Source organism: Ctenopharyngodon idella, chromosome 1 (assembly GCF_019924925.1).
Source record: "Ctenopharyngodon idella isolate HZGC_01 chromosome 1, HZGC01, whole genome shotgun sequence".
Lineage (NCBI taxonomy): Eukaryota > Metazoa > Chordata > Actinopteri > Cypriniformes > Xenocyprididae > Ctenopharyngodon > Ctenopharyngodon idella.
The window spans coordinates 35,814,987-35,842,014 of record NC_067220.1 but is presented as its reverse complement, the minus strand read 5'-3'; the positions used below and the strand labels follow the sequence as shown (position 1 = coordinate 35,842,014).

The 27,028-nt window shown below is 37.1% G+C and overlaps 1 protein-coding gene across 12 annotated transcripts; it reads right to left on the bottom strand.

Moving 5' to 3' along the window:
• Positions 1-3,024: 3,024 nt before the first annotated feature.
• On the bottom strand, positions 3,025-26,516 carry muc13a (mucin 13a, cell surface associated). 12 transcript variants are annotated; one of them, XM_051909122.1, is made up of 20 exons: positions 25,846-26,516; positions 25,664-25,711; positions 25,481-25,539; positions 25,346-25,401; positions 24,915-24,967; positions 21,941-24,735; positions 20,797-21,318; positions 19,679-20,203; positions 18,556-19,074; positions 17,438-17,959; positions 16,333-16,830; positions 15,207-15,734; positions 14,108-14,608; positions 10,505-11,023; positions 9,379-9,906; positions 8,421-8,803; positions 4,849-4,913; positions 4,582-4,727; positions 4,418-4,492; positions 3,025-4,252 (listed from the first exon to the last, which is right to left on the bottom strand). In XM_051909122.1, exons 1-6 carry the CDS (start codon positions 25,892-25,894, stop codon positions 23,966-23,968), a joined length of 1,035 nt encoding a protein of 344 aa, XP_051765082.1. In that variant the 5' UTR covers positions 25,895-26,516; the 3' UTR covers positions 3,025-4,252; positions 4,418-4,492; positions 4,582-4,727; positions 4,849-4,913; positions 8,421-8,803; positions 9,379-9,906; positions 10,505-11,023; positions 14,108-14,608; positions 15,207-15,734; positions 16,333-16,830; positions 17,438-17,959; positions 18,556-19,074; positions 19,679-20,203; positions 20,797-21,318; positions 21,941-23,965. The 12 variants fall into 12 exon arrangements, with proteins under 12 accessions (XP_051765082.1, XP_051764993.1, XP_051764984.1 ...); XM_051909033.1 differs by having other exon boundaries at positions 25,846-26,501; XM_051909024.1 differs by lacking the exon at positions 20,797-21,318 and having other exon boundaries at positions 21,941-23,023; positions 24,040-24,735; positions 25,846-26,499.
• Between the last annotated feature and the right edge of the window lie 512 nt (positions 26,517-27,028).

The window sequence follows — 27,028 nt, the reverse complement described above, 5'->3', positions numbered from 1 at the left end:
TTTCAAGTTTTCTTCCTCAAACTCCCAACTGAACTCTCATTGGTCCATTCTTCAGAAGAAGAATGCCTTTAAATGCCAGCTCACCTGTTGACAAAGTATTTTATCTATCCTGAAGAAAACAGTTGTAGAATTTGTTTGCTTACTATAAAAACCAGAAGTGTTTTGAGGCCTCTTGGCCTGCAGTATAGTTAATGAAGTGACTGTGGTGAAAATGTTGGGGAGTACTCCAGGAAAAGAAAGGGAGGAGAGCACCTGTAAATGAGATCATGGAAAAGAACTGTAGGGGTGGATCTTATACTGTTTTAACAGATAAGAAAAATGTATAAAAACTGTGCCCTGGCTAGAGAGATGCAGATGTGGAGCTGGCATCTCACTTTGTTGCTTGTCAATAAAGTTAAACTCCTGGGACCTGGAGATTCGACTCTGAGAGTTTTGTTTGAGACCAGAACTGAAGGAACATCGAATTTGCCACAACACTGTCTGCTGTACTCTGTAAGAGGTGACCATTTAATGGATGACAGGAACTTTCTTTGAAAAGCTTGCTATATGGATTAACCTGGATTGCCTTTTTATGATGCAATAATTAAAGTATAGTAAGTAGAAACAATGTTTTCAGTTGTTCTCTGTATCCATGTGATTTAAAATTGCATAAAAATACAAAAAAAAATGTGTGTGTGCTTTTTTTGTAAATATTAATGCACCCTTGAAAGGTGTGTGATGATTTAATGTCTGTTTTAAAGGTGTGTTTGATTTAATAAAACATATATTATGTTTTATTAAATAAAAAAAAAAAAACGTGGTAAATATAACTGCATTGTTTGTTGCTTATGCAGCTCTTTGTTTTTTTTTTTTTTTGGTGATATCAAGATCACCAGCCCTGTGGGGGTTTTCTATCTATTTTATGTTGCATGAAGAAATGTGTTTAATTTTGAAGTTTGCTACATCATACTTGTATTCTTCTTCTTTTTTTTTTTTCTTTTTTTTTTTTTTAGGCATATTGCTAAAAGAAGATCACAACGGAGTGGAGGATTATTGTTCTGTGTCTAATTGGTAAGGACCTAGTAGTGATACTTGTTCTGCATCATTCTGTATCATTGCACTTGAATTACAAAAGACAGGGCCTATCAGAAACCATAATGTTAAATAAAATCATTATTACAAGAAAGGTTTGTGAAAAAGAAAGTGACATACATAATATAATATATTTACTCTCAAAATGGAATGTACTGCAGTCAAATATGCTTTGTTGGTGATGGATAGTGATCCAGCAGTTCATCATTTATATCCAAAATTAAAGTTATAACTTTGATTTTGGATATAAATGATGAACTGCTAGATCATCTTTTGTTTTGAAAGAGAGAGAAAAAAAAAATCATGTAGCCTATTTTTTATTTATTTTTTTATTTGTAATTTATTTTTTATTTTTATATTTTATATATGGATTACCTAACCAGGGGCACGTTCAAGCTCAAACCGGTGCGCAACGTTTTGCTACGGTTTCCAGGTTGGACATGTTTCCTGGAAACGGTGTGCAACAGGCTTTGAGATACGTTTTCTCTTGTTTGGTGGGTGTGTCAGAAATGTTAGCCCAATCAGCAGCAACATGTATATAAACCACGCGGTATTAAAGAAACAGCTTGCACAATGGGTCCAAGTAAAGTGATTAATGTAACATAAAAATACTATACATATTTATATATTTTGCTATTGTATTGGGGAGTGATACTTTCATAAACTTTTCTATACTCCTCTGATTATATAATGGTAAATATTGCAATGTCATAGCACAACAACAGTGATCAGCAATAATGATAAGCCTAATACTCACAATAAAAATAATAAGGTCATATCTCATAACACAGTGTCGGAGAAGTCTTTTCATCATGAAATGCAAGGCAAATGTTGGATCACAATAATTAGGAACCACAGTTTCCACAAATCCCTTCACTCGATTGGGATGTTTTTTCTCTTTTATTCTGGACGGCAAGGGCAGTGACTGTAACATCAAGCGAATTTTGCAGTATTATAAACACGTATTCCAATTTCAAAATTATATTTGTTTAGTTTAACATAACAATGAACTTTAATATTTAAAACTGTTTATTTAGACTTACATGATATCCTACCATGTATGTCATCTTTCATTTTAATGTGTAACATATCTGAGCGAGGGGATCAGCGCTGCGGTGCACTGATGGCATGAGATTAACCAGCAGCGCGCAGCTCAAGTTACTGCCAGAGGAATCATCAGACTGATTTCAGTTAGATGCTGAAGCTAGATGCCTTTTTTTTTTTTTTTTGGTAATAAAGGTACACACGTGCAATCTATGTATTTAATCTTTGGCCTGGTATCACAGACAGGGCTTAGCCTAAGCCAGGATTGGACCTTAGTTCATTTGGGGCATTTAAGTGGCTTTTATAAATGTACACTAGAAAAAAATATTACTGGTGTGCATCTTGAGACAAAACAATGGCATTGACATATTTTAAGATATGTCAGTCCAAGTTGCTTTTAGTAAAAACAGCTCAAACATGCATTTTAGTCTAGGAGCTTATGCCTTGTCTGTGAAACCGGGGGTTTGAGTAATAGAACTGAAAAAATGTTCTGATAAATTATATGTATTTTGTTTTATGAAGTACTTACGTTTAATAAAATTAGGGCAGAATCCTGTTACTATTTTGTAACATCAATGCTTCAATTATACTTCAAAGTACAAATACTCTAGGATATTCAGCTTAAATTTTGACTTGTGCCGATATAAGCTGGGATCCAGCCTGTTCTCATATCTTCTAAATTACTTTTAGAAAACATCAGATCACCAACAATATTGTATAACAAATACATATAAAAGACTTACAGGGCAGTAAATGTTGGGTTTTATTTATACACAAAGACTTAAATCTGATTACAAAGACTTAAATCTCCCCTATTTTAATTACTGCTGTAGCACAAGCCCTAATACAGTCCTGATCGGTTGTCCAAAGATAAAATACACAAAAACAGAAGACAAAACAAGATAGATGTCAGAATGGATTAACTTTACTAACAAAGAATATACAAATTCAGTACTCAAAATATCTGAAATATCAACAAAATAATGTTAACAAAACATAAGTATTCAAAAAGAATAAAGTGAAGCATCTTATTTTCCAAACCAACAAATAAATGTTTTATATGACAAACTATTGAATTGCACAAATCCCTGATGACTCCTTCTCAGATGAAGGACTGACCATAACTAATTACTTTTTTTTTTAGCTAATATGGTAACACTTTACAATAAGGTTTCATTTGTTAAAAGTGCAATAGGTAATAAAAGTGACATTCTAACCGGGGCTGTTCAATCACCCAGTCTTGGAATTAAGCATTTCCATGTCAACAGTATCAACACCGAAATGAATCTGCAGCAGTCAGGTACAAGCTCTCTAAGTTGTTTATGGTTGATTAGGGGTGGGGATAGGATTAGGCAATCAGGTAGCAACTTCAACGAGGGGGTTAATAATTTAGCAGGTAGTCGAAATTCGGCACAACACCATCTTGAGTGACGCTTTGCCGAGAGCAGCTGTGTGTATGCTTTTGAGTTTTGAAGGAGGCATGGATTTGGAGAGCACTCTGAAGTGAGGGTGGGATGTTATGAATTTGAAAGCTGGTTTGCTATTGCTAGCCTCTCCAAAAATGTCCTTGCACCTTTAACAGATAACTGTAACTATGATCCACTGAGGCAAGTTGCTTTGAACCCAAGTGCAGTTTATTTATTTTACATTAGTGGTTTCTCAAACTTTTTTGGTCCCCCCCCCCTAAAAAAACTAGATGTGACATTAACTATGTTAGTTAACATGAACTCACAATGAAAAATACTTCTACAGCATTAATTAGTCTAAGCGAATGATAATCTCAACATTTTTAAATAGATTTTGAAGATCAAAAGCTGCATCTGTTAACATTACTTAATGCATGAACAAGAACATTTTTATTATCTAACATTAATAAATGCTGTAAACAATATATTGCTTAATTTTAATGCAATAATTTCTACATTTGTCTATATTCACTAATCAAATCAGCATAAATATTATATTAAACATGGTGTCTTTCTATAGTGTTTTATCTCTTTTTTGAACTTTACTAGTGCACTATACAATTACAAAAACATCACAGTTTGAACTAATAAAACAGTGATGGATGGAGATATAGCCATTAGTGAACAGCAAACCATCCATGAAAAGGCACCAGAGGTGGAGTTTGTGTTCTCTGAAAAGATAAGAAGTACAGATATATATATAAAGAATATGGCAATCAGTTTTCAGGGGTCATCAATACACTTCACACTACTTAGTATATTCTAAATAGTGTATATTATGTATTTAAAAGTATTAAATAAAATACTATTTGAGAGTGAAACATAGTATTCAATACCATTTGTACTTGCTGTGGCAGTAATTTGTATGGTTCCAATTGTGACAGGCGCAGGTGTAGAAGTAACTGTTTCCCCTGTAATATACAACGAGCAGAGCGCATTAAACTTCATTTTAAAGGTTTCGTCATTATGCTAATTTGCGTATTGTACTTCACACACTCACCTGCTTTGATAGTATCCAGTATGATGTTAAGAGGTATGGTGCCATTCATAGTGTTTCTATTAAGAATAGCTTCTACCTCAACTGAGCTTGGAACAATAGAAGAATTGTCAAAGACAAGAGTCATTTCAACTTTAATGGAGCCACTCCTGTAAAACACACACACAGAATCATTATAACCCCCAATGTCCTATAACAATGTGCTCCCATTATTATAATCATCCTGGACATCTTTATGATGAATGTGAAAGACCACAGTGTCATGCTTACGAGAAGGATTCAACTCTGCATCGCCTGAATCCTTGGAGATTGCTTGCCATGTAAATTAAGTTTACCTGTATGCAATGAAAAATATTGTAATTTTATTATAAATAGAGTTCAGTATGGGATTTATCTTTTCCCATTTTTTTATATTAACAAACATTACACATTGAAATGTGAAATAAGGATATATACTGCAATCTTGGCCCATTCCTCGCTTGAAAAAGCTTCCAGATCTGATAGTCTTTGGTTTCCATGTTACCACTGCTTTCTACAAATTCCACCAAATATTTTCAATGAGATTTCAATCTGAAGACTGTATAGGCCACTCAAGAACATTCTATGACTGATCCCTGAACCAAGCATAAGTAGATTTGGATGTATAAAAAAGTCCATTGGCCATCAAGCTTCTGTTTCTTTCTCCGAAGGCATCAACATCTTTGCCAAAATGGCTTGATACTTCAAAGAATTCACGATGTACTTCATACAGTCAAGATTTCTACTGGGCCAAGATTGCAGTAGAAAGGTGACAGAAGCTTCTAAGCACTTACAGGCAGTGTTTATTGGAGGTTATAAAGAATAAATTATTCTGCACAAAATTTGACTTTTGGGGGTTGAATAATTTTGTGCACGTATGTTTAGAGCCAGTTTGATTTTTTAACTTCATTCTCAGAATCGCTCAAATGTGTATTAATAACCTTTGTATAATACTTCACTGATGCATTTGATGAATTGTTTTCATAAAATGTTGTTCTCAGCAGCAAAATGTCTTGCACAATTTTGATTGCAACTGTAAGTCATTTAAATTGCTTACTCTATATAACATTTGAAATATCTTTCCAACTTGGTTTGAGTAGGCTCAAACACTCACCACCATACTACAAACCCGATTCCAAAAAAGTTGGGACACTGTACAAATTGTGAATAAAAAAGGAATGCAATCATTTACAAATCTCATAAACTTATATTTTATTCACAATAGAATATAGATAACATATCAAATGTTGAAAGTGAGACATTTTGAAATGTCATGCCAAATATTGGCTCATTTTTGGATTTCATGAGAGCTACACATTCCAAAAAAGTTGGGACAGGTAGCAATAAGAGGCCGGAAAAGTTAAATGTACATATAAGGAACAGCTGGAGGACCAATTTGCAACTTATTAGGTCAATTGGCAACATGATTGGGTATAAAAAGAGCCTCTCAGAGTGGCAGTGTCTCTCAGAAGTCAAGATGGGCAGAGGATCACCAATTCCCCCAGTGCTGCGGCAAAAAATAGTGGAGCATTATCAGAAAGAAGTTTCTCAGAGAAAAATTGCAAAGAGTTTGAAGTTATCATCATCTACAGTGCATAATATCATCCAAAGATTCAGAGAATCTGGAACAATCTCTGTGCGTAAGGGTCTAGGCCGGAAAACCATACTGGATGCCCGTGATCTTCGGGCCCTTAGACGGCACTGCATCACATACAGGAATGCTACTGTAATGGAAATCACAACATGGGCTCAGGAATACTTCCAGAAAACATTGTCGGTGAACACAATCCACCGTGCCATTCGCCGTTGCCGGCTAAAACTCTATAGGTCAAAAAAGAAGCCATATCTAAACATGATCCAGAAGCGCAGGTGTTTTCTCTGGGCCAAGGCTCATTTAAAATGGACTGTGGCAAAGTGGAAAACTGTTCTGTGGTCAGACGAATCAAAATTTGAAGTTCTTTTTGGAAAACTGGGACGCCATGTCATCCGGACTAAAGAGGACAAGGACAACCCAAGTTGTTATCAGTGCTCAGTTTAGAAGCCTGCATCTCTGATGGTATGGGGTTGCATGAGTGCGTGTGGCATGGGCAGCTTACACATCTGGAAAGGCACCATCAATGCTGAAAGGTATATCCAAGTTCTAGAACAACATATGCTCCCATCCAGACGTCGTCTCTTTCAGGGAAGACCTTGCATTTTCCAACATGACAATGCCAGACCACATACTGCATCAATTACAACATCATGGCTGCGTAGAAGGATCCGGGTACTGAAATGGCCAGCCTGCAGTCCAGATCTTTCACCCATAGAAAACATTTGGCGCATCATAAAGAGAGGAAGATGTGACAAAGAAGACCTAAGACAGTTGAGCAACTAGAAGCCTGTATTAGACAAGAATGGGACAACATTCCTATTCCTAAACTTGAGCAACTTGTCTCCTCAGTCCCCAGACGTTTGCAGACTGTTATAAAAAGAAGAGGGGATGCCACACAGTGGTAAACATGGCCTTGTCTCAACTTTTTTGAGATGTGTTGATGCCATGAAATTTAAAATCAACTTATTTTTCCCTTAAAATGATACATTTTCTCAGTTTAAACATTTGATATGTCATCTATGTTGTATTCTGAATAAAATATTGAAATTTGAAACTTCCACATCATTGCATTCCTTTTTTATTCACAATTTGTACAGTGTCCCAACTTTTTTGGAATCGGGTTTGTACATAGGACAAGCATTTTGGAGAATTGATTGATGAGGAGTAGGCCTATGTAATTTTTCAAACTTAGTGGTGATATGACATTTTGTAGTCATGTGACATCAAGCAGGCTAGCAGCCATCATTACTCTTCTTCCGGATTGCAGTGTTGCCAATTTAGTGACTTTATCACTAGATTAGCAACTTTTCAGATATAGGCAGTGCAACTAGTATGCTTACATAAATCTCTAAGGTTGGTTCAATATTAGAACATTACATACATCCTGTAAATAAGCTGCTGCATCCATTTATTGTGCAGACTTGTTTCAGTTTCACTGTTTACACAGCATTTTAATTGGTGTCAATCTACTCTTTAGTTCACCCTTACTGTAAACTTCCTACTACTTGTTAAAATAATAAGTGATAAACATTTCAAACAGTAGCATGATACATTGTTGTCACATGACCTCATTATTTTGCTTGTTTTATTCTGCCTTTAGAATTAGAGTAAATGTGAGTAGCCATCTTGGAAATTTCAAATGAACCACTACTCAAAACGCTATGATTGGGAACTTCTGTTTGGGAACCAAGTTATCAGTTTGGGGAGACCCATAACCTTTATGGACAAGAGAACCATTTCAATAGTAAATGGTAGGCAATATTATTTATTTATTTATTTATTTATTTTATGCTACCACTTATTTTCTTATTTTTTATTTATTTATGGCCACACATGTTTTGTTTGTTCAAAATTTTAATTAGTTCTAATATTGCTATTGCTTGTTCTGGTGTTGTTATACAAACCTAAATTAATTGTGTGGGAAAAAAAATCTCAATTTAATTAAGTTCATTTAACAAATATTTTTTGAGTGCTCCCCTGTGGTCTCATCTAACTGACTAGTAAACTAGATTTCAAACCAGCTTGAAATTTATTGCGAATGATGGTTACGGCAGTGATCTCAGGCTCTTAGTTGCAGACTTTAATGTGAAAACTTGTGTAGTAGTGTGCACTAGTCTTAAGTAACTATGAATGATAAAAAGCTTTACATCAACAAGCTATTTTAACAAATGCCATCTTAAAAGTAAGCATTGATGTTCTTAACTGGATGTATGAAACAAGTTATACTTACCACAGATACCACTCTGGATGTCAATGTAAGGAAAGCAGGGGATGATCTGTTCCTATATGATTCTTGGAAAGTTTCATTTAGACTGAATCTTAACATTATGCTTCCCTCATCACGGGTAGGAGGATCAGTATTTGTGGTCATTGGTGCTGCTGTAGTTGGAGTAATTGTTGATTTTGTTGTACCAGATGCTCTTAACATAGTTTGTCCTGCTGATGAAGAACCCATATCAGCTTGTGTTGTACGCTCTTCTGTCACTTTTTTGACAGTGGTGAAGACCTCTGAGGACTCCTTTTTGGTGATGGTTTCTGTAGTTGAACCAGTTGTCACTGTCGTCTCTGTTGCTGGTTCCTGTGTTGTTTTTGTTTGTACTGTTCTGACAGTGTCTGTGGAGAAAAAAAATCAAGTTAGTCTAGTCTGATGTTGTATTTTTATGGTATTACAATGACTTTGGATTTTGGTATTAAGTAGTACAAAGCAAAAAGAAGCATTTTCACTAGTGGTCTATATTATGTAAGTCACACATTGTCATCATGTATGCCAAAATATAAATATGGTACCATATTATACATTTTCTTTCTGAAGTTTCAATGACTCACTATCTATTTATATGGATTTTAAACTATATAATGCTTTTATTGTATTTTTTACATTTCTGTAACTGTCTTATTAACTATTGATACAAATAGTTAATTGCTCTGGGAATTACAACTGGTTGAACTTTTTTTTAAAGATTTATTAATTTATTGGCGTTTTTGTCTTTAATTTAATAGTGCAGTTGGAGAGAGGACAAAAAGCATAGTTGAGGGGGATGGCGAGATCCGGAAAGATACATGAGCCTAGACTTGAACTCAGGTTGCCCAAAGCACAACCGCGTAACATGTTGCAATACTGCCCACGAGGCCATTGGCTCCAACACAGCTGTACTGGAAAAGAATATATTATGTATTATGTGTCTTACCTGTGGTTATATGCTGTATGTCAACTGATGTTGTTGGCATTATCATAGTAGTTTTAGACTCTTTGGATGTTACTGCAGCCACTGACTCCCCTGTAGCTACTGAAGTTTCAGATGTTGTAGCACTCATGGCTGTTACACTGATTGTGCTCTGTGCCACTGTTGGCATTAACAATGTTTGGGCTTCTGTAGTCGATTCTGTAGTAGTCTTGATTGTTTCTGGTTCATTTCTGATAGTTGATGCTGTGTTTGTCTCTGATGCAGTTGCTGGCAATGCTGATGTCACTTCTGCTGATGCTGGAGTAGTTGCACTTGTTGTTGACACTAACAATGTTGGGGCTTCTGCAGATGATTCTGAAGTTCTGGATGTTCTTGCAGCTGTTGTCTTTCCTTCAACTGCTTCAGTTAGAGGTGATGATTCCTCTGTTATTGGTGAACCAATTGTCACTGTCGTTGAACCAATTGTCACTGTCGTCTCTGCTGTTGGTTCCTGTGTTGTTGTTGTTGTTGTTTGTACTGTTCTGACAGTGTCTGTGGAGAAAAAAATTAAGATAGTCTAGTGTGATGTTGTATTTTTATGGTATTACAGTGACTTTGGATTTTGGTATTAAGTAGTACAAAGCAAAAAAAAACCGTTTTCATTAGTGGTCTATATTATGTAAGCCACACGTTGTCATCATGTATGCCAAAATATAAATATGGTACCATATTATACATTTTCTTTCTGAAGTTTCAATGACTCACGATCTATTTATATGGCTTTTAAACTATTTAATGCTTTTATGGCTCGTATGTAGCATATTATTTATTGTATTTTTTACATTTCTGTAACTGTCTTATTAACTATTGGTACAAATAGTTAATTGCTTTGAGAATTACAACTGGTTGAAGTTTTTTTTAAAGATTTATTTATTTATTGGCATTTTTGTCTTTAATTTAATAGTGCAGTTGGAGAGAGGGCAAGAAGCATAGTTGAGGGGGATGGTGAGATCCGGAAAGGTACATGAGCCTAGACTTGAACTCAGTTTGCCCAAAGCACAACCACGCAACATGTTGGAATACTGCCCACGAGGCCATGGCTCCAACACAGCTGTACTGAAAAAAAATGTATTAGCATTATGTGTCTTACCTGTGGCTATATGCTGTATGTCAACTGATGTTGTTGGCATTATCATAGTAGTTTTAGACTCTTTGGATGTTACTGCAGCCACTGACTCCCCTGTAGCTACTGAAGTTTCAGATGTTGTAGCACTCATGGCTGTTACACTGATTGTGCTCTGTGCCACTGTTGGCACTAACAATGTTTGGGCTTCTGTAGTCAATTCTGTAGTAGTCTTGATTGTTTCTGGTTCATTTCTGATAGTTGATGCTGTGTTTGTCTCTGATGCAGTTGCTGGCAATGCTGATGTCACTTCTGCTGATGCTGGAGTAGTTGCACTTGTTGACACTAACAATGTTGGGGCTTCTGCAGATGATTCTGAAGTTCTGGATGTTCTTGCAGCTGTTGTCTTTCCTTCAACTGCTTCAGTTAGAGGTGATGATTCCTCCGTTATTGGTGAAACAATTGTCACTGTCGTTGAACCAATTGTCACTGTCGTCTCTGTTGCTGGTTCCTGTGTTGTTGTTGTTTGTACTGTTCTGACAGTGTCTGTGGAGAAAAAAATTAAGTTAGTCTAGTCTGGTGTTGTATCTTTATTACAGTGACTTGGATTTTGGTATTAAGTAGTTTAAAGCAAAAAGAAGCATTTTCACTAGTGGTCTATATTATGTAAGTCACACATTGTCATCATGTATGCCAAAATATAAATATGGTACCATATTATACATTTTCTTTCTGAAGTTTCAATGACTCACTATCTATTTATATGGCTTTTAAACTATGCTTTTATGGCTCGTATGTAGCATATTATTTATTGTTTTTTTTTACATTTCTGTAACTGTTTTATTAACTATTTATACAAATAGTTAATTGCTCTGGGAATTACAATTTCTTGAACTTTTTTAAAAAGATTTATTTATTTATTGGCGTTTTTGTCTTTAATTTAATAGTGCAGTTTTAGAGAGGACAAGTAGCTGTCATGATCACCAGTTTGGAGTGCCCTGGTTAGCCACTAGAGGGCACTCCACCCAGGAGTATTGTATCACTCTTAGAACTTCATTTCCCATGATCTTTTGTCCTGGCCTCATCATCTCTTCATTGCACCCAGTTGTCATCACTTATGTTGTTAGTGTCTGTCTATTTATACCCAGTTTGTTTCTGTCTGTGTCATTGAGGTTTAGCTATTGTTACATGCATGTCTGAGCATTCGTTCTTGTTTTGGTTTCTTGCTTTTTCTGTGGACTGAATTATGGTTTTTGACTCTTGTCTGGCTATACAACAATTCTGGATAACAAAATAAAGCTGCACTTGGATCTTAACCTGCAAGTCTCAGAGCATCTGTGACATAAAACTCAATCATCTATAGTTCCAGCAGCATGGTTATCCAGATCGTTCCCCCAATTTCTAAGATGAAGCGGAGGGCACGACTTGAAAACTTGACGGCCCTATGCCAGCAGGGCATGGAGGTGGGTGGATTGGCTCAATCTTATTGGACCTTAGCGGTGGGGTTGAAGCTGAAGGACTCTAGGCTTATTGAGAAGTTTAATGACTGTTTGGACAACCCTTTGCCTTCATGGGAGATGAAGGAACTTAAGACTCTGGGATTTTGGGAGTTCATCGACATTCTCCAATACTGAACTCGGATTGTTCCTCCTGGTGAAGTGATACCTATTTACAGCATTGCCACCGCCCCAGTCCGTGAGTCCGCCCCAGCCGGTGAGTCTGCTCCACAGTCCATTCTAACTAAATCTGCTTCTGTCCAAGACTCTACTTCAGAGCCCATTCTAGCCATTGAGTCCGCTCCAGAACCCTCAGCCGAGATGGCTGCCACGCCTGGGCAACCCTCAGCCGAGAGATGGCTGCCATGCTTGGGCAACCATCAGCCGAGACAGCTGCCACGCCTAGGCAACCCTTAGCCGAGATGGCTGCCAGGCCTGGGCCCTCAGAGATTGCAGTACTGGCCATTATGGCCACAGCCATTTGGTGTGTGTGGGCTGCGCACACATCGGCTTCAGCCCATGAGCCCGCTCCAGAGCCTGCTCCAGTCCATGAGTCCCCTGTCAGCCCTGATATGACCATGAGGGTGGTTCCTGAGTTTCCTGTCTGTCTCGACATGACTGTAGAGGTCGTTCCTGAACTGTCTGCCTGCCTCAATATGACCAGGTCACTGGAGGTCACTCTGGGCAATGCCTTGGAGAGCGTTCCTGAGCTCCCTGCCTGTCCTGTTATGGCCTTCGTGGCCACCCCTAACTTCTCTGTGCCTTATGTTTCAGTTTTGCCTAGTCAGCTGTGTTGGCCTCTAGATCCACCTGATCCGCCATGGGGGTCTTCAAGTCTGTCTACACTGCTGTGGTGGTCATCTGCTCTGCCTTGGGGGTCTTCAAGCATGTCTACACTGCAGTGGTGGTTGCCTGCTCCACCGTGGAGGTCTACAAGACCATCTGCACGACTTTGGTGGTCATCTGCTCCACCGTGGGAATCTTCAAGCCCGTCTGCACTGCTGTGGTGGTCATCTGCTTCGCCGTGGGGGCCTTCAAGCCCGTTTGCGCTGCTGTGGTGGCAGCCTTCCCCGCACTGGCCACCTGATTGGCCTGTTCCGCCCTGGCCGCCTGCAAAACCTTCGTCCCTAGTTCCCCTGCCCCTCCACGGACCTGGCCCACCATCCCTCCCCCTGGTCCTCCTCCAGTCCCTCCTCCAGTCCACCTCCCTCCTGAAATTTTTTGTTTTGTGGTTTTGCCATGTTGGAGCGTCTGGTATCCGCTCCTTAGAGGGAGGGTAATGTCATGATCACCAGTTTGGAGTGCCCTGGTTAGCCACTTTGAGGGCACTCCACCCCGGACTATTTAAATCAAAATTTAAATTTAAATCATAATGAGCGCAGGTTTTGACCGTGACGGTCACTGCTGAGAATGAAGATGAAGATTGCCAGATAAAGGGCTGAATTTGGATCTGTTCCTTACAAACATATGGATTCTAAAGATCTGGAGTACAGCGAACAAATAAAATTGATGTGATTTGTGAAATTATGTTGTGTTTTGGTGTATCTTATGGTTGTATTGTCAGTTGCTGCATAGGAGAAGACACCTTTTGTGTCTCACAGCAAACAAACTAAATATTACAAAATGGTTAAACAATTACAGAAATGTTGTTCATTTTAAGTTTTTAAAGTGTAGTCTTGTTTTACATTGTGTAATCCTCCGAAACGAGTTTGCAGCACAAGCCATGAACAGAAATGTTATTTCATATTAAGTAGTTGAGTAAACTGCTTTTAATAAATGCGACATGAACATTAATGCCACGATTTTAATTTAATGCCACTGTTTAGTGCCACAATTAATGCCACAATACACATTCACACTTGGATACATAAATAATTTACGTTTTACTGCTGTCAAATCAATAAATACGTTAATATTGTACGTTTTTGTGTGTATGAAAACGTAAGAAAATGTACGTGTGGTAGAACCACACTTTACATAAAAATACACACGTATTCTCATGAGATCACGTTGCCTTGAACTCAGGTTGCCCAAAGCACAATCGCGTAACATGATGGAATACTGCCCAAAAGGCCATTTGCTCTAACACAGCTGTACTGGAAAAAAAAAAAAGTATTGGTATTATGTGTCTTACCTGTGGTTATATGCTGTATGTCAACTGATGTTGTTGGCATTATCATAGTAGTTTTAGACTCTTTGGATGTTACTGCAGCCACTGACTCCCCTGTAGCTACTGAAGTTTCAGATGTTGTAGCACTCATGGCTGTTACACTGATTGTGCTCTGTGCCACTGTTGGCATTAACAATGTTTGGGCTTCTGTAGTCGATTCTGTAGTAGTCTTGATTGTTTCTGGTTCATTTCTGATAGTTGATGCTGTGTTTGTCTCTGATGCAGTTGCTGGCAATGCTGATGTCACTTCTGCTGATGCTGGAGTAGTTGCACTTGTTGTTGACACTAACAATGTTGGGGCTTCTGCAGATGATTCTGAAGTTCTGGATGTTCTTGCAGCTGTTGTCTTTCCTTCAACTGCTTCAGTTAGAGGTGATGATTCCTCGGTTATTGTTGAACCAATTGTCACTGTCGTCTCTGTTGCTGGTTCCTGTGTTGTTGTTGTTTGTACTGTTCTGAAAGTGTCTGTGGAGAAAACAAAAAATTAAGTTAGTCTAGTCTGATGTTGTATTTTTATGGTATTACAATGACCTGGGATTTGGTATTAAGTAGTACAAAGCAAAAAGAAGCATTTTCACTAGTGGTCTATATTATGTAAGTCACACATTGTCATCATGTATGCCAAAATATAAATATGGTACCATATTATACATTTTCTTTCTTAAGTTTCAATGACTCACTATCTATTTATATGGCTTTTATATAATGCTTTTATGGCTCGTATGTAGCATATTATTTATTGTATTCTTTACATTTCTGTAACTGTCTAATCAACTATTGATACAAAATTACAAATAGTTTTGTTTTGTTTTTTTTACTTTTTTTTAAAAAGATTTATTTATTTATTTATTGCCATTTTTGTCTTTAATTTAATAGTGCAGTTGGAGAGAGGGCAAGAAGCATAATCGAGGGAGATGGTGAGATCTGGAAAGATACATGAGCCTAGACTTGAACTCAGGTTGCCCAAAGCACAACCACGCAACATGTTGGAATACTGCTCACGAGGCCATGGCTCCAACACAGCTGTACTGGAAAAATTTTTTATTAGTATTACGTGTCTTACCTGTGGTTATATGCTGTATGTCAACTGATGTTGTTGGCATTATCATAGTAGTTTTAGACTCTTTGGATGTTACTGCAGCCACTGACTCCCCTGTAGCTACTGAAGTTTCAGATGTTGTAGCACTCATGGCTGTTACACTGATTGTGCTCTGTGCCACTGTTGGCATTAACAATGTTTGGGCTTCTGTAGTCGATTCTGTAGTAGTCTTGATTGTTTCTGGTTCATTTCTGATAGTTGATGCTGTGTTTGTCTCTGATGCAGTTGCTGGCAATGCTGATGTCACTTCTGCTGATGCTGGAGTAGTTGCACTTGTTGTTGACACTAACAATGTTGGGGCTTCTGCAGATGATTCTGAAGTTCTGGATGTTCTTGCAGCTGTTGTCTTTCCTTCAACTGCTTCAGTTAGAGGTGATGATTCCTCTGTTATTGGTGAACCAATTGTCACTGTCGTTGAACCAATTGTCACTGTCGTCTCTGCTGTTGGTTCCTGTGTTGTTGTTGTTGTTGTTTGTACTGTTCTGACAGTGTCTGTGGAGAAAAAAATTAAGATAGTCTAGTGTGATGTTGTATTTTTATGGTATTACAGTGACTTTGGATTTTGGTATTAAGTAGTACAAAGCAAAAAAAAACCGTTTTCATTAGTGGTCTATATTATGTAAGCCACACGTTGTCATCATGTATGCCAAAATATAAATATGGTACCATATTATACATTTTCTTTCTGAAGTTTCAATGACTCACGATCTATTTATATGGCTTTTAAACTATTTAATGCTTTTATGGCTCGTATGTAGCATATTATTTATTGTATTTTTTACATTTCTGTAACTGTCTTATTAACTATTGGTACAAATAGTTAATTGCTTTGAGAATTACAACTGGTTGAAGTTTTTTTTAAAGATTTATTTATTTATTGGCATTTTTGTCTTTAATTTAATAGTGCAGTTGGAGAGAGGGCAAGAAGCATAGTTGAGGGGGATGGTGAGATCCGGAAAGGTACATGAGCCTAGACTTGAACTCAGTTTGCCCAAAGCACAACCACGCAACATGTTGGAATACTGCCCACGAGGCCATGGCTCCAACACAGCTGTACTGAAAAAAAATGTATTAGCATTATGTGTCTTACCTGTGGCTATATGCTGTATGTCAACTGATGTTGTTGGCATTATCATAGTAGTTTTAGACTCTTTGGATGTTACTGCAGCCACTGACTCCCCTGTAGCTACTGAAGTTTCAGATGTTGTAGCACTCATGGCTGTTACACTGATTGTGCTCTGTGCCACTGTTGGCACTAACAATGTTTGGGCTTCTGTAGTCAATTCTGTAGTAGTCTTGATTGTTTCTGGTTCATTTCTGATAGTTGATGCTGTGTTTGTCTCTGATGCAGTTGCTGGCAATGCTGATGTCACTTCTGCTGATGCTGGAGTAGTTGCACTTGTTGACACTAACAATGTTGGGGCTTCTGCAGATGATTCTGAAGTTCTGGATGTTCTTGCAGCTGTTGTCTTTCCTTCAACTGCTTTGGTTAGAGGTGATGATTCCTCGGTTATTGGTGAACCAATTGTCACTGTCGTCTCTGTTGCTGGTTCCTGTGTTGTTGTTGTTTGTACTGTTCTGACAGTGTCTGTGGAGAAAAAAATTAAGTTAGTCTAGTCTGATGTTGTATTTTTATGGTATTACAATGACTTTGGATTTTGGTATTAAGTAGTACAAAGCAAAAAGAAGCATTTTCACTAGTGGTCTATATTATGTAAGTCACACATTGTCATAATTTATGCCAAAATATAAATATGGTACCATATTATACATTTTCTTTCTGAAATGTCAGTGACTCACTATCTATTTATATGGCTTTTAAACTATATAATGCTTTTATGGCTCGTATGTAGCATATTATTTATTGTATTTTTTACAATTCTGTAACTGTCTTATTAACTATTAATACAAATAGTTAATTGCTCTGAGAATTACAACTGGTTGAACTTTTTTTTTTTTAACATTTATTTATTTATTTATTGGCATTTTTGTCTTTAATTTAATAGTGTAGTTGGAGAGAGGGCAAGAAGCATAGTTGAGGGGGATGGCGAGATCCAGAAAGGTACATGAGCCTAGACTTGAACTCAGGTTGCCCAAAGCACAACCGCGCAACATGTTGGAATACTGCCCACGAGGCCATTGGCTCCAACACAGCTGTACTGGAAAAAAAATTGTATTAGTATTATGTGTCTTACCTGTGGTTATATGCTGTATGTCAACTGATGTTGTTGGCATTATCATAGTAGTTTTAGACTCTTTGGATGTTACTGCAGCCACTGACTCCCCTGTAGCTACTGAAGTTTCAGATGTTGTAGCACTCATGGCTGTTATAATGATTGTGCTCTGTGCCACTGTTGGCACTAACAATGTTTGGGCTTCTGTAGTCGATTCTGTAGTAGTCTTGATTGTTTCTGGTTCATTTCTGATAGTTGATGCTGTGTTTGTCTCTGATGCAGTTGCTGGCAATGCTGATGTCACTTCTGCTGATGCTGGAGTAGTTGCACTTGTTGTTGACACTAACAATGTTGGGGCTTCTGCAGATGATTCTGAAGTTCTGGATGTTCTTGCAGCTGTTGTCTTTCCTTCAACTGCTTCAGTTAGAGGTGATGATTCCTCTGTTATTGTTGAACCAATTGTCACTGTCGTTGAACCAATTGTCACTGTCGTCTCTGTTGCTGGTTCCTGTGTTGTTGTTGTTTGTACTGTTCTGAAAGTGTCTGTGGAGAAAACAAAAAATTAAGTTAGTCTAGTCTGATGTTGTATTTTTATGGTATTACAATGACCTGGGATTTGGTATTAAGTAGTACAAAGCAAAAAGAAGCATTTTCACTAGTGGTCTATATTATGTAAGTCACACATTGTCATCATGTATGCCAAAATATAAATATGGTACCATATTATACATTTTCTTTCTTAAGTTTCAATGACTCACTATCTATTTATATGGCTTTTATATAATGCTTTTATGGCTCGTATGTAGCATATTATTTATTGTATTCTTTACATTTCTGTAACTGTCTAATCAACTATTGATACAAAATTACAAATAGTTTTTTTTTTTTTTTTACTTTTTTTTTAAAAGATTTATTTATTTATTTATTGCCATTTTTGTCTTTAATTTAATAGTGCAGTTGGAGAGAGGGCAAGAAGCATAGTTGAGGGGGATGGTGAGATCTGGAAAGATACATGAGCCTAGACTTGAACTCAGGTTGCCCAAAGCACAACCACGCAACATGTTGGAATACTGCTCACGAGGCCATGGCTCCAACACAGCTGTACTGAAATTTTTTTTTATTAGTATTATGTGTCTTACCTGTGGTTATATGCTGTATGTCAACTGATGTTGTTGGCATTATCATAGTAGTTTTAGACTCTTTGGATTTTACTGCAGCCACTGACTCCCCTGTAGCTACTGAAGTTTCAGATGTTGTAGCACTCATGGCTGTTACACTGATTGTGCTCTGTGCCACTGTTGGCACGAACAATGTTTGGGCATCTGTAGTCGATTCTGTAGTAGTCTTGATTGTTTCTGGTTCATTTCTGATAGTTGATGCTGTGTTTGTCTCTGATGCAGTTGCTGGCAATGCTGATGTCACTTCTGCTGATGCTGGAGTAGTTGCACTTGTTGACACTAACAATGTTGGGGCTTCTGCAGATGATTCTGAAGTTCTGGATGTTCTTGCAGCTGTTGTCTTTCCTTCAACTGCTTCAGTTAGAGGTGATGATTCCTCCGTTATTGGTGAAACAATTGTCACTGTCGTTGAACCAATTGTCACTGTCGTCTCTGTTGCTGGTTCCTGTGTTGTTGTTGTTTGTACTGTTCTGACAGTGTCTGTGGAGAAAAAAATTAAGTTAGTCTAGTCTGGTGTTGTATTTTTATGGTATTACAATGACTTTGGATTTTGGTATTAAGTAGTACAAAGCAAAAAGAAGCATTTTCACTAGTGGTCTATATTATGTAAGTCACACATTGTCATAATTTATGCCAAAATATAAATATGGTACCATATTATACATTTTCTTTCTGAAATGTCAGTGACTCACTATTTATATGGCTTTTAAACTATATAATGCTTTTATGGCTCGTATGTAGCATATTATTTATTGTATTTTTTACAATTCTGTAACTGTCTTATTAACTATTAATACAAATAGTTAATTGCTTTGAGAATTACAACTGGTTGAACTTTTTTTTTTTTTAAGATTTATTTATTTATTTATTGCCATTTTTGTCTTTAATTTAATAGTGTAGTTGGAGAGAGGGCAAGAAGCATAGTTGAGGGGGATGGTGAGATCCGGAAAGGTACATGAGCCTAGACTTGAACTCAGGTTGCCCAAAGCACAACCGCGCAACATGTTGCAATACTGCCCACGAGGCCATTGGCTCCAACACAGCTGTACTGGAAAAAAAATTGTATTAGTATTATGTGTCTTACCTGTGGTTATATGCTGTATGTCAACTGATGTTGTTGGCATTATCATAGTAGTTTTAGACTCTTTGGATGTTACTGCAGCCACTGACTCCCCTGTAGCTACTGAAGTTTCAGATGTTGTAGCACTCATGGCTGTTACACTGATTGTGCTCTGTGCCACTGTTGGCATTAACAATGTTTGGGCTTCTGTAGTCGATTCTGTAGTAGTCTTGATTGTTTCTGGTTCATTTCTGATAGTTGATGCTGTGTTTGTCTCTGATGCAGTTGCTGGCAATGCTGATGTCACTTCTGCTGATGCTGGAGTAGTTGCACTTGTTGACACTAACAATGTTGGGGCTTCTGCAGATGATTCTGAAGTTCTGGATGTTCTTGCAGCTGTTGTCTTTCCTTCAACTGCTTCAGTTAGAGGTGATGATTCCTCCGTTATTGGTGAACCAATTGTCACTGTCGTTGAACCAATTGTCACTGTCGTCTCTGTTGCTGGTTCCTGTGTTGTTGTTGTTGTTGTTTGTACTGTTCTGACAGTGTCTGTGGAGAAAAAAATTAAGATAGTCTAGTGTGATGTTGTATTTTTATGGTATTACAGTGACTTTGGATTTTGGTATTAAGTAGTACAAAGCAAAAAAAAACCGTTTTCATTAGTGGTCTATATTATGTAAGCCACACGTTGTCATCATAAATCATAAATATGGTACCATATTATACATTTTCTTTCTGAAGTTTCAATGACTCACGATCTATTTATATGGCTTTTAAACTATTTAATGCTTTTATGGCTCGTATGTAGCATATTATTTATTGTATTTTTTACATTTCTGTAACTGTCTTATTAACTATTGGTACAAATAGTTAATTACTCTGAGAATTACAACTGGTTGAAGTTTTTTTTAAAGATTTATTTATTTATTGGCATTTTTGTCTTTAATTTAATAGTGCAGTTGGAGAGAGGGCAAGAAGCATAGTTGAGGGGGATGGTGAGATCCGGAAAGGTACATGAGCCTAGACTTGAACTCAGTTTGCCCAAAGCACAACCGCGCAACATTTTGGAATACTGCCCACAAGGCCATGGCTCCAACACAGCTGTACTGGAAAAAAAATTGTATTAGTATTATGTGTCTTACCTGTGGCTATATGCTGTATGTCAACTGATGTTGTTGGCATTATCATAGTAGTTTTAGACTCTTTGGATGTTACTGCAGCCACTGACTCCCCTGTAGCTACTGAAGTTTCAGATGTTGTAGCACTCATGGCTGTTACACTGATTGTGCTCTGTGCCACTGTTGGCATTAACAATGTTTGGGCTTCTGTAGTCGATTCTGTAGTAGTCTTGATTGTTTCTGGTTCATTTCTGATAGTTGATGCTGTGTTTGTCTCTGATGCAGTTGCTGGCAATGCTGATGTCACTTCTGCTGATGCTGGAGTAGTTGCACTTGTTGTTGACACTAACAATGTTGGGGCTTCTGCAGATGATTCTGAAGTTCTGGATGTTCTTGCAGCTGTTGTCTTTCCTTCAACTGCTTCAGTTAGAGGTGATGATTCCTCGGTTATTGGTGAAACAATTGTCACTGTCGTTGAACCAGTTGTCACTGTCGTCTCTGTTGCTGGTTCCTGTGTTGTTGTTGTTTGTACTGTTCTGACAGTGTCTGTGGAGAAAAAATTTTAAGTTAGTCTAGTCTGGTGTTGTATTTTTATGGTATTACAATGACTTTGGATTTTGGTATTAAGTAGTACAAAGCAAAAAGAAGCATTTTCACTAGTGGTCTATATTATGTAAGTCACACATTGTCATAATTTATGCCAAAATATAAATATGGTACCATATTATACATTTTCTTTCTGAAATGTCAATGACTCTCTATCTATTTATATGGCTTTTATATAATGCTTTTATGGCTCGTATGTAGAATATTATTTATTGTATTTTTTACAATTCTGTAACTGTCTTATTAACTATTAATACAAATAGTTAATTGCTCTGAGAATTACAACTGGTTGAACTTTTTTTTTTTTAAAGATTTATTTATTTATTTATTTATTTATTGGCATTTTTGTCTTTAATTTAATAGTGCAGTTGGAGAGAGGGCAAGAAGCATAGTTGAGGGGGATGGCGAGATCCGGAAAGGTACATGACCCTAGATTTGAACTCAGGTTGCCCAAAGCACAACCGCGCAACATGTTGGAATACTGCTCATAAGGCCATTGGCTCCAACACAGCTGTACTGGGAGAAAAAAAAAAAAAAAAATTATTAGTATTATGTGTCTTACCTGTGGTTATATGCTGTATGTCAACTGATGTTGTTGGCATTATCATAGTAGTTTTAGACTCTTTGGATGTTACTGCAGCCACTGACTCCCCTGTAGCTACTGAAGTTTCAGATGTTGTAGCACTCATGGCTGTTACACTGATTGTGCTCTGTGCCACTGTTGGCATTAACAATGTTTGGGCTTCTGTAGTCGATTCTGTAGTAGTCTTGATTGTTTCTGGTTCATTTCTGATAGTTGATGCTGTGTTTGTCTCTGATGCAGTTGCTGGCAATGCTGATGTCACTTCTGCTGATGCTGGAGTAGTTGCACTTGTTGTTGACACTAACAATGTTGGGGCTTCTGCAGATGATTCTGAAGTTCTGGATGTTCTTGCAGCTGTTGTCTTTCCTTCACCTGCTTCAGTTAGAGGTGATGATTCCTCTGTTATTGGTGCTGCTGTAGTTGGAGTAATTGTTGATTCTGTTGTACCAGATGCTCTTAATGTAGTTTGTCCTGCTGATGAAGAACCCATATCAGCTTGTGTTGTACGCTCTTCTGTCACTTTTTTGACAGTGGTGAAGACCTCTGAGGTATGATCCACTGTTACTGGCTTCATTGACATTAACATTGTGGTTTTGTTTTGTATTGGTGTAGGTTCCATTGTGACTTGAGATGTTTCTGGTACCGATGTTGCAGCTTTGGCTGAAGTAGCAGACTCTGCTTGGCCTGTTGTTGTCACTGTGTCTACTGCCATTGAATGTAATCCAGTAGATGAAACCTCAGCTAGAGTAGTCTTGGTTGTTTCTGGTTCATTTCTAACAGTTTCTGCTGTGGTTGTGTCCAGTGTAGCTGCTGATGTCGCTCCTGTTAAGGTTGAAGCTGAAGCTGTAAAAATAGCACTAGAAGCTGGTATTTTTGTTGTTGGTGGTGCCGTTTCTGATGCAGACACTGTTGTTTCACTTGGTGTTATTGAATATGTTTTGGCTGGTAATGGTTCTGTTGTGACTTCAGACTGCGTTGTTGATTTTATTGCAAATTGTACTGTATTTGTCACTGCCTCTGTTGTAGCTACTGCTTGTGTAGGCTGAAGTGTTGCCATGACCTCTATAGGTAAATCAAATGAGCATCAGGTTAGAGTACAATAATAACATTCAAATCATTTAGTGTAACAATATTGGTAGTGAAGAGTGAAGATTTTTGTTTGTTAAAATATGTTCTTTTATCAATGTTCTTCTAAACATTACTTTGCTTCATCTCGCTTTTGTTTTCCAGCACCACATATATTCATGAATAACTTCCCCGTTACAAAAAAATAATGCAAAAATGGCAAACCCAAAACTTCATGTTATCTAAAACATTGTCTGCTCTTCCTGCAGCTCACTGTAATACATAATTATCTCACTGGCTTGACTAGTTCCTGAAGTCCAGACATTGTGTTCTTAATATGGCATGTCAAATTGGGGGGAAAAAAAAGTTATTTTAATGACCTGTCTTGCAGTTGCAGTTTTTCAACTCTGTTTGTTGCCGCTAGCGGTAATGGAATAACATGCTTAACCTTTTAAATCTGATTCAAAAACATATAGTCATTGTTACAAAAAAAAAAAAAAAAAAAAAAATCTATGTCAAATAAATGCTGTTGTTTTTTTGATCTTTCTATTCACAAGAGAATACTGGGGGGAAAATAAGAAAAGATAACCCATGTAGTCACCTGATATTGCCCAGTACTTTCTTAGGTAAGTACACTGTAAGTACATGTAAGTGCACGTACTGTAAAATAAAGTGCAACCGAAAAGTTTCTTGAGCAGTAAATCAGCATATTAGAATGATTTCTTAAGGATCATGTGACACTGGAGTAAGGATCATGTGACAATGGAGAAATGATGGTGAAAATTCAGCTTTAACGTCACAGGAATGAATGGCATTTAAAAATATATTACAATAAAAAAGTTATTTTAAATTGTAATAGTATTTCACAATATTACTGTTGCTGTATTTTTGAACAAATGTTGCCTTGGAGGCCATAAGAGACCATTTTTTCAAAAACATTTAAAAAAAAAAAAAAATCTTACAACCCCAAACTTTTGAACAGAAATGTATAGTCATAAAATATTTTGTCAAACCTGTTTTAGGTAGTAGAACTGTTGTTGCTGCCTTTGTTGTTCCAGGTGCCACTGTAGACCATAAAGCTGTAGTGGAAGCCAGTTCTGGTTCTGCAGTTCTGGTTGTTCTTTCAGCAATTGTAGTTTTAAAGCTTTCAACACTAACTCCTGCTTCTGATGTAGCTGGCAGATTTGCAGATGGATTGGCAGTTAGCGGTATTGAAGTAGTTGCTGGTGTTGTTGATGGAGTGATCGTTTCTGGAAATACAGACAGCTCTGATGTGATGGCTGTTAGTTGCCTTGAGGTGTCTAATGGTATATTGTTTGAAGTTGTAGTTTCTGGTAGCACTGATCTTGTAGAACTTGTGAAGGATGTTGATTGTCTTGAGTAGGCAGTTGGTAAGATTGTTGTTGTTGGATTGGTGATTGTTGTCGGTAGTTTTGAAATTTGTGACTCTGTTGTTTCTGATATTTGTCTTGAGGTTGTTGTCTGTTTGCTTGTATGTGCTTGAATGATGGTTGTTAGGGGCTCTATTGAAATTGTAGACTTTGTTGTTTTGGTTGTTGATGGCCCTAAAGTGGTTGTATGTGCGGTTGCTGGGAAAGATGAAGTAGGCAGCATACTTGAAGTTGGTGACGACACCGAGCTGAATAGCTGCGTTGTATATGATGGTGTTGTGGCCGAGGTGATCGCAGGGGATATGGGTTTTTTAATGACTGCAAAAAATGAAATGTATTTCATAAACATGCAGATGAAAACATATTGACATACCTTACAAGAACAGAGAACTTTCATTGTATGAATTTAGAAAATATAGAGAATATCTGTCATCCTGCTTTACTCAGGGTTTAATAAAGTACTGATTTTATTTTGAATACTGTTATCGATTCCTTACCTATTTCTAAAAAGGGGTACCAATATTGCCTGGAAATAACAAGTGATCCTTTCCTGAAACATTAAATTATTAGCATATATTATTTTGCATGAAGAAAACACATTTTGTTCAAAAGAAATACATTGAGTCTAGGCAAAAAATAAACTTAAATGTAAAATTCAAATCAGTCACTATATCAACTCCTGATTATCTGTTGTTCTGTCATACCATTTCAGACTAAACCAAATGTATTATTTTTCCTACTCCTGTATCCTGACATTGTAAGATCTAAGGGCAAATGTTTTGCTATGATCATGACCACAGAGCTGCTCAAGGAAATTTGAGATGAAGCTGGAAAAAAGCTAGAGAAGACTATGCATTTGTATTTTTAAGATTTTGTTACCTATTTGGCCTCTGTTACATGTGTATATATAAGGCATTTTCTCACTTACCTAAAAATTTTAACATCTGTACGTGTGGCCACAGGCCAATATTCCAGTGCACTGTTCTATAGAAATATAGAAACATGCCGCTGTTAAAATGTGTTAAATGAATATTGAAAAACTGTGACTGTGCAATGACCTTACATTTGATTGGTTCCTGTCGTTAACACTTTGGTCTGATGAGGCTGTATGATGTGAAACTGCTGATGATGTGAGAGAGAAAAAAAGAATATGTATATGTATGTATGTATGTGTGTGTGTGTGTGCGTTGTTTATTTGCTGGTGTTATTTCCCCACTGTAGACAAGGACAGATCATTTGTTTTTACCTGAATCAGACACATTATTTACATTTTCGCACACTGGCCCCAACAATCCTGATGGAAGAGATATTTGCCATTAGTTTAACACTTTTTGCAGTGTTTCTGAATGTAAACATATGTCCGAAAGCTATGTTTCCATATGTATGCTATATTTTGCACACACATTAAAATCTTGAATAGATATTTACCTATAAAAATCAATAGAACCACTAAGGGGGACACTGTCCTTGGGGACATTGTCCTTTTTATTTGACCCCGTGTTCCTGCAAATACATTAAAAGTTATTGCACCAATTCATCAACAAAACAAAGCATCGCTTTTAGCAAGGGGACTTTGGGACACTGGATAGACCGTAGTATTACATTAGTCAGTATTACATTACATTACATACTGATGCTGGTTACGTTATCAGATTTCTTTTCCAGAATTTGAGCTCAGATGTATTTCATGTTACCAATCATAAAAATGTCTGATGAAAATAATGTTAATAAAATACTTATTGTTTTCTCTCTGCTTGCAAACATTTTTTCATGTCATTTTAATCAGAAGCCAACATTATAGATGTATTAATAAAATCAGTGTTAGGTTCTTTCAATTTTCGATGTCCATATTCTCATTGCGCTTTTGTTCTGAAGAGAGTTTAAAGGAGTAATGAACTGCGTTGTTTTATTGTTTTATAATGTTTCCTGAGGTGTACTTATAATGTAAGTATGCTTTTTTACATTAAAAATTTTAATAATTTAGAAATAAAAGGCATTTTTCCTACCTTGATTTTAGCCCTCTTATTTGAACGTTCTGTTTTAAGGGGCGTGTCTGCTGTGAGACTTCAGTGTAAACGCCCACTGCTGTGATTGGCTAACATCTTTGCATAAGAAATAGCTAAGTATTACATGTGGAACAGTGAAACTCTCTTGAAAACTTTTAGCACGTTTTTACTATTACAGCTCTCAAGGTTAACTAATCGTGAAAAGTTTTGATTATAGCATTGCATTTAGATCTATGATTATTGAGATTGTAGCATGAAAGGTTACAGTGATTAACATTGTAGCTGATCACAGACATATTGTTGCTAATTTGACACACAATCTTTTGTGTCGAATCAGCGGTTCGGAGTGCCAAAGTCACGTGATTTCAGCAGTTTGGCGGTTTGACACGCGATCCGAATCATGATTCGACACAAAAGATTCATAATGCTCCGAAGCTTAATGAAGCAGTGTTTTGAAATTGGTCATTACTATATAAGTCGTTATTTTGTTTTTTTGGTGCACCAAAAATATTCTAATCGCTTTATAGTAGTAATATTGAACCACTGTGCTCACATGAACCGATTTAAATATGTTTTTAGTACATTAATGGATCTTGAGAGAGGAA

What these genes read in the sequence shown, in the direction of transcription:
- muc13a (XM_051909024.1), bottom strand. Translation starts at nt 25,894, where the DNA reads ATGTCCCCAAGGACAGTGTCCCCCTTAGTGGTTCTATTGATTTTTATA. An exon ending in CATACAGCATATAACCACAG is followed by an intron (nt 16,831 to 17,437) that starts GTAAGACACATA and finishes TTTTCTCCACAG; the next exon opens with ACACTGTCAGAACAGTACAA. An exon ending in CATACAGCATATAACCACAG is followed by an intron (nt 8,804 to 9,378) that starts GTAAGACACATA and finishes TTTTCTCCACAG; the next exon opens with ACACTGTCAGAACAGTACAA.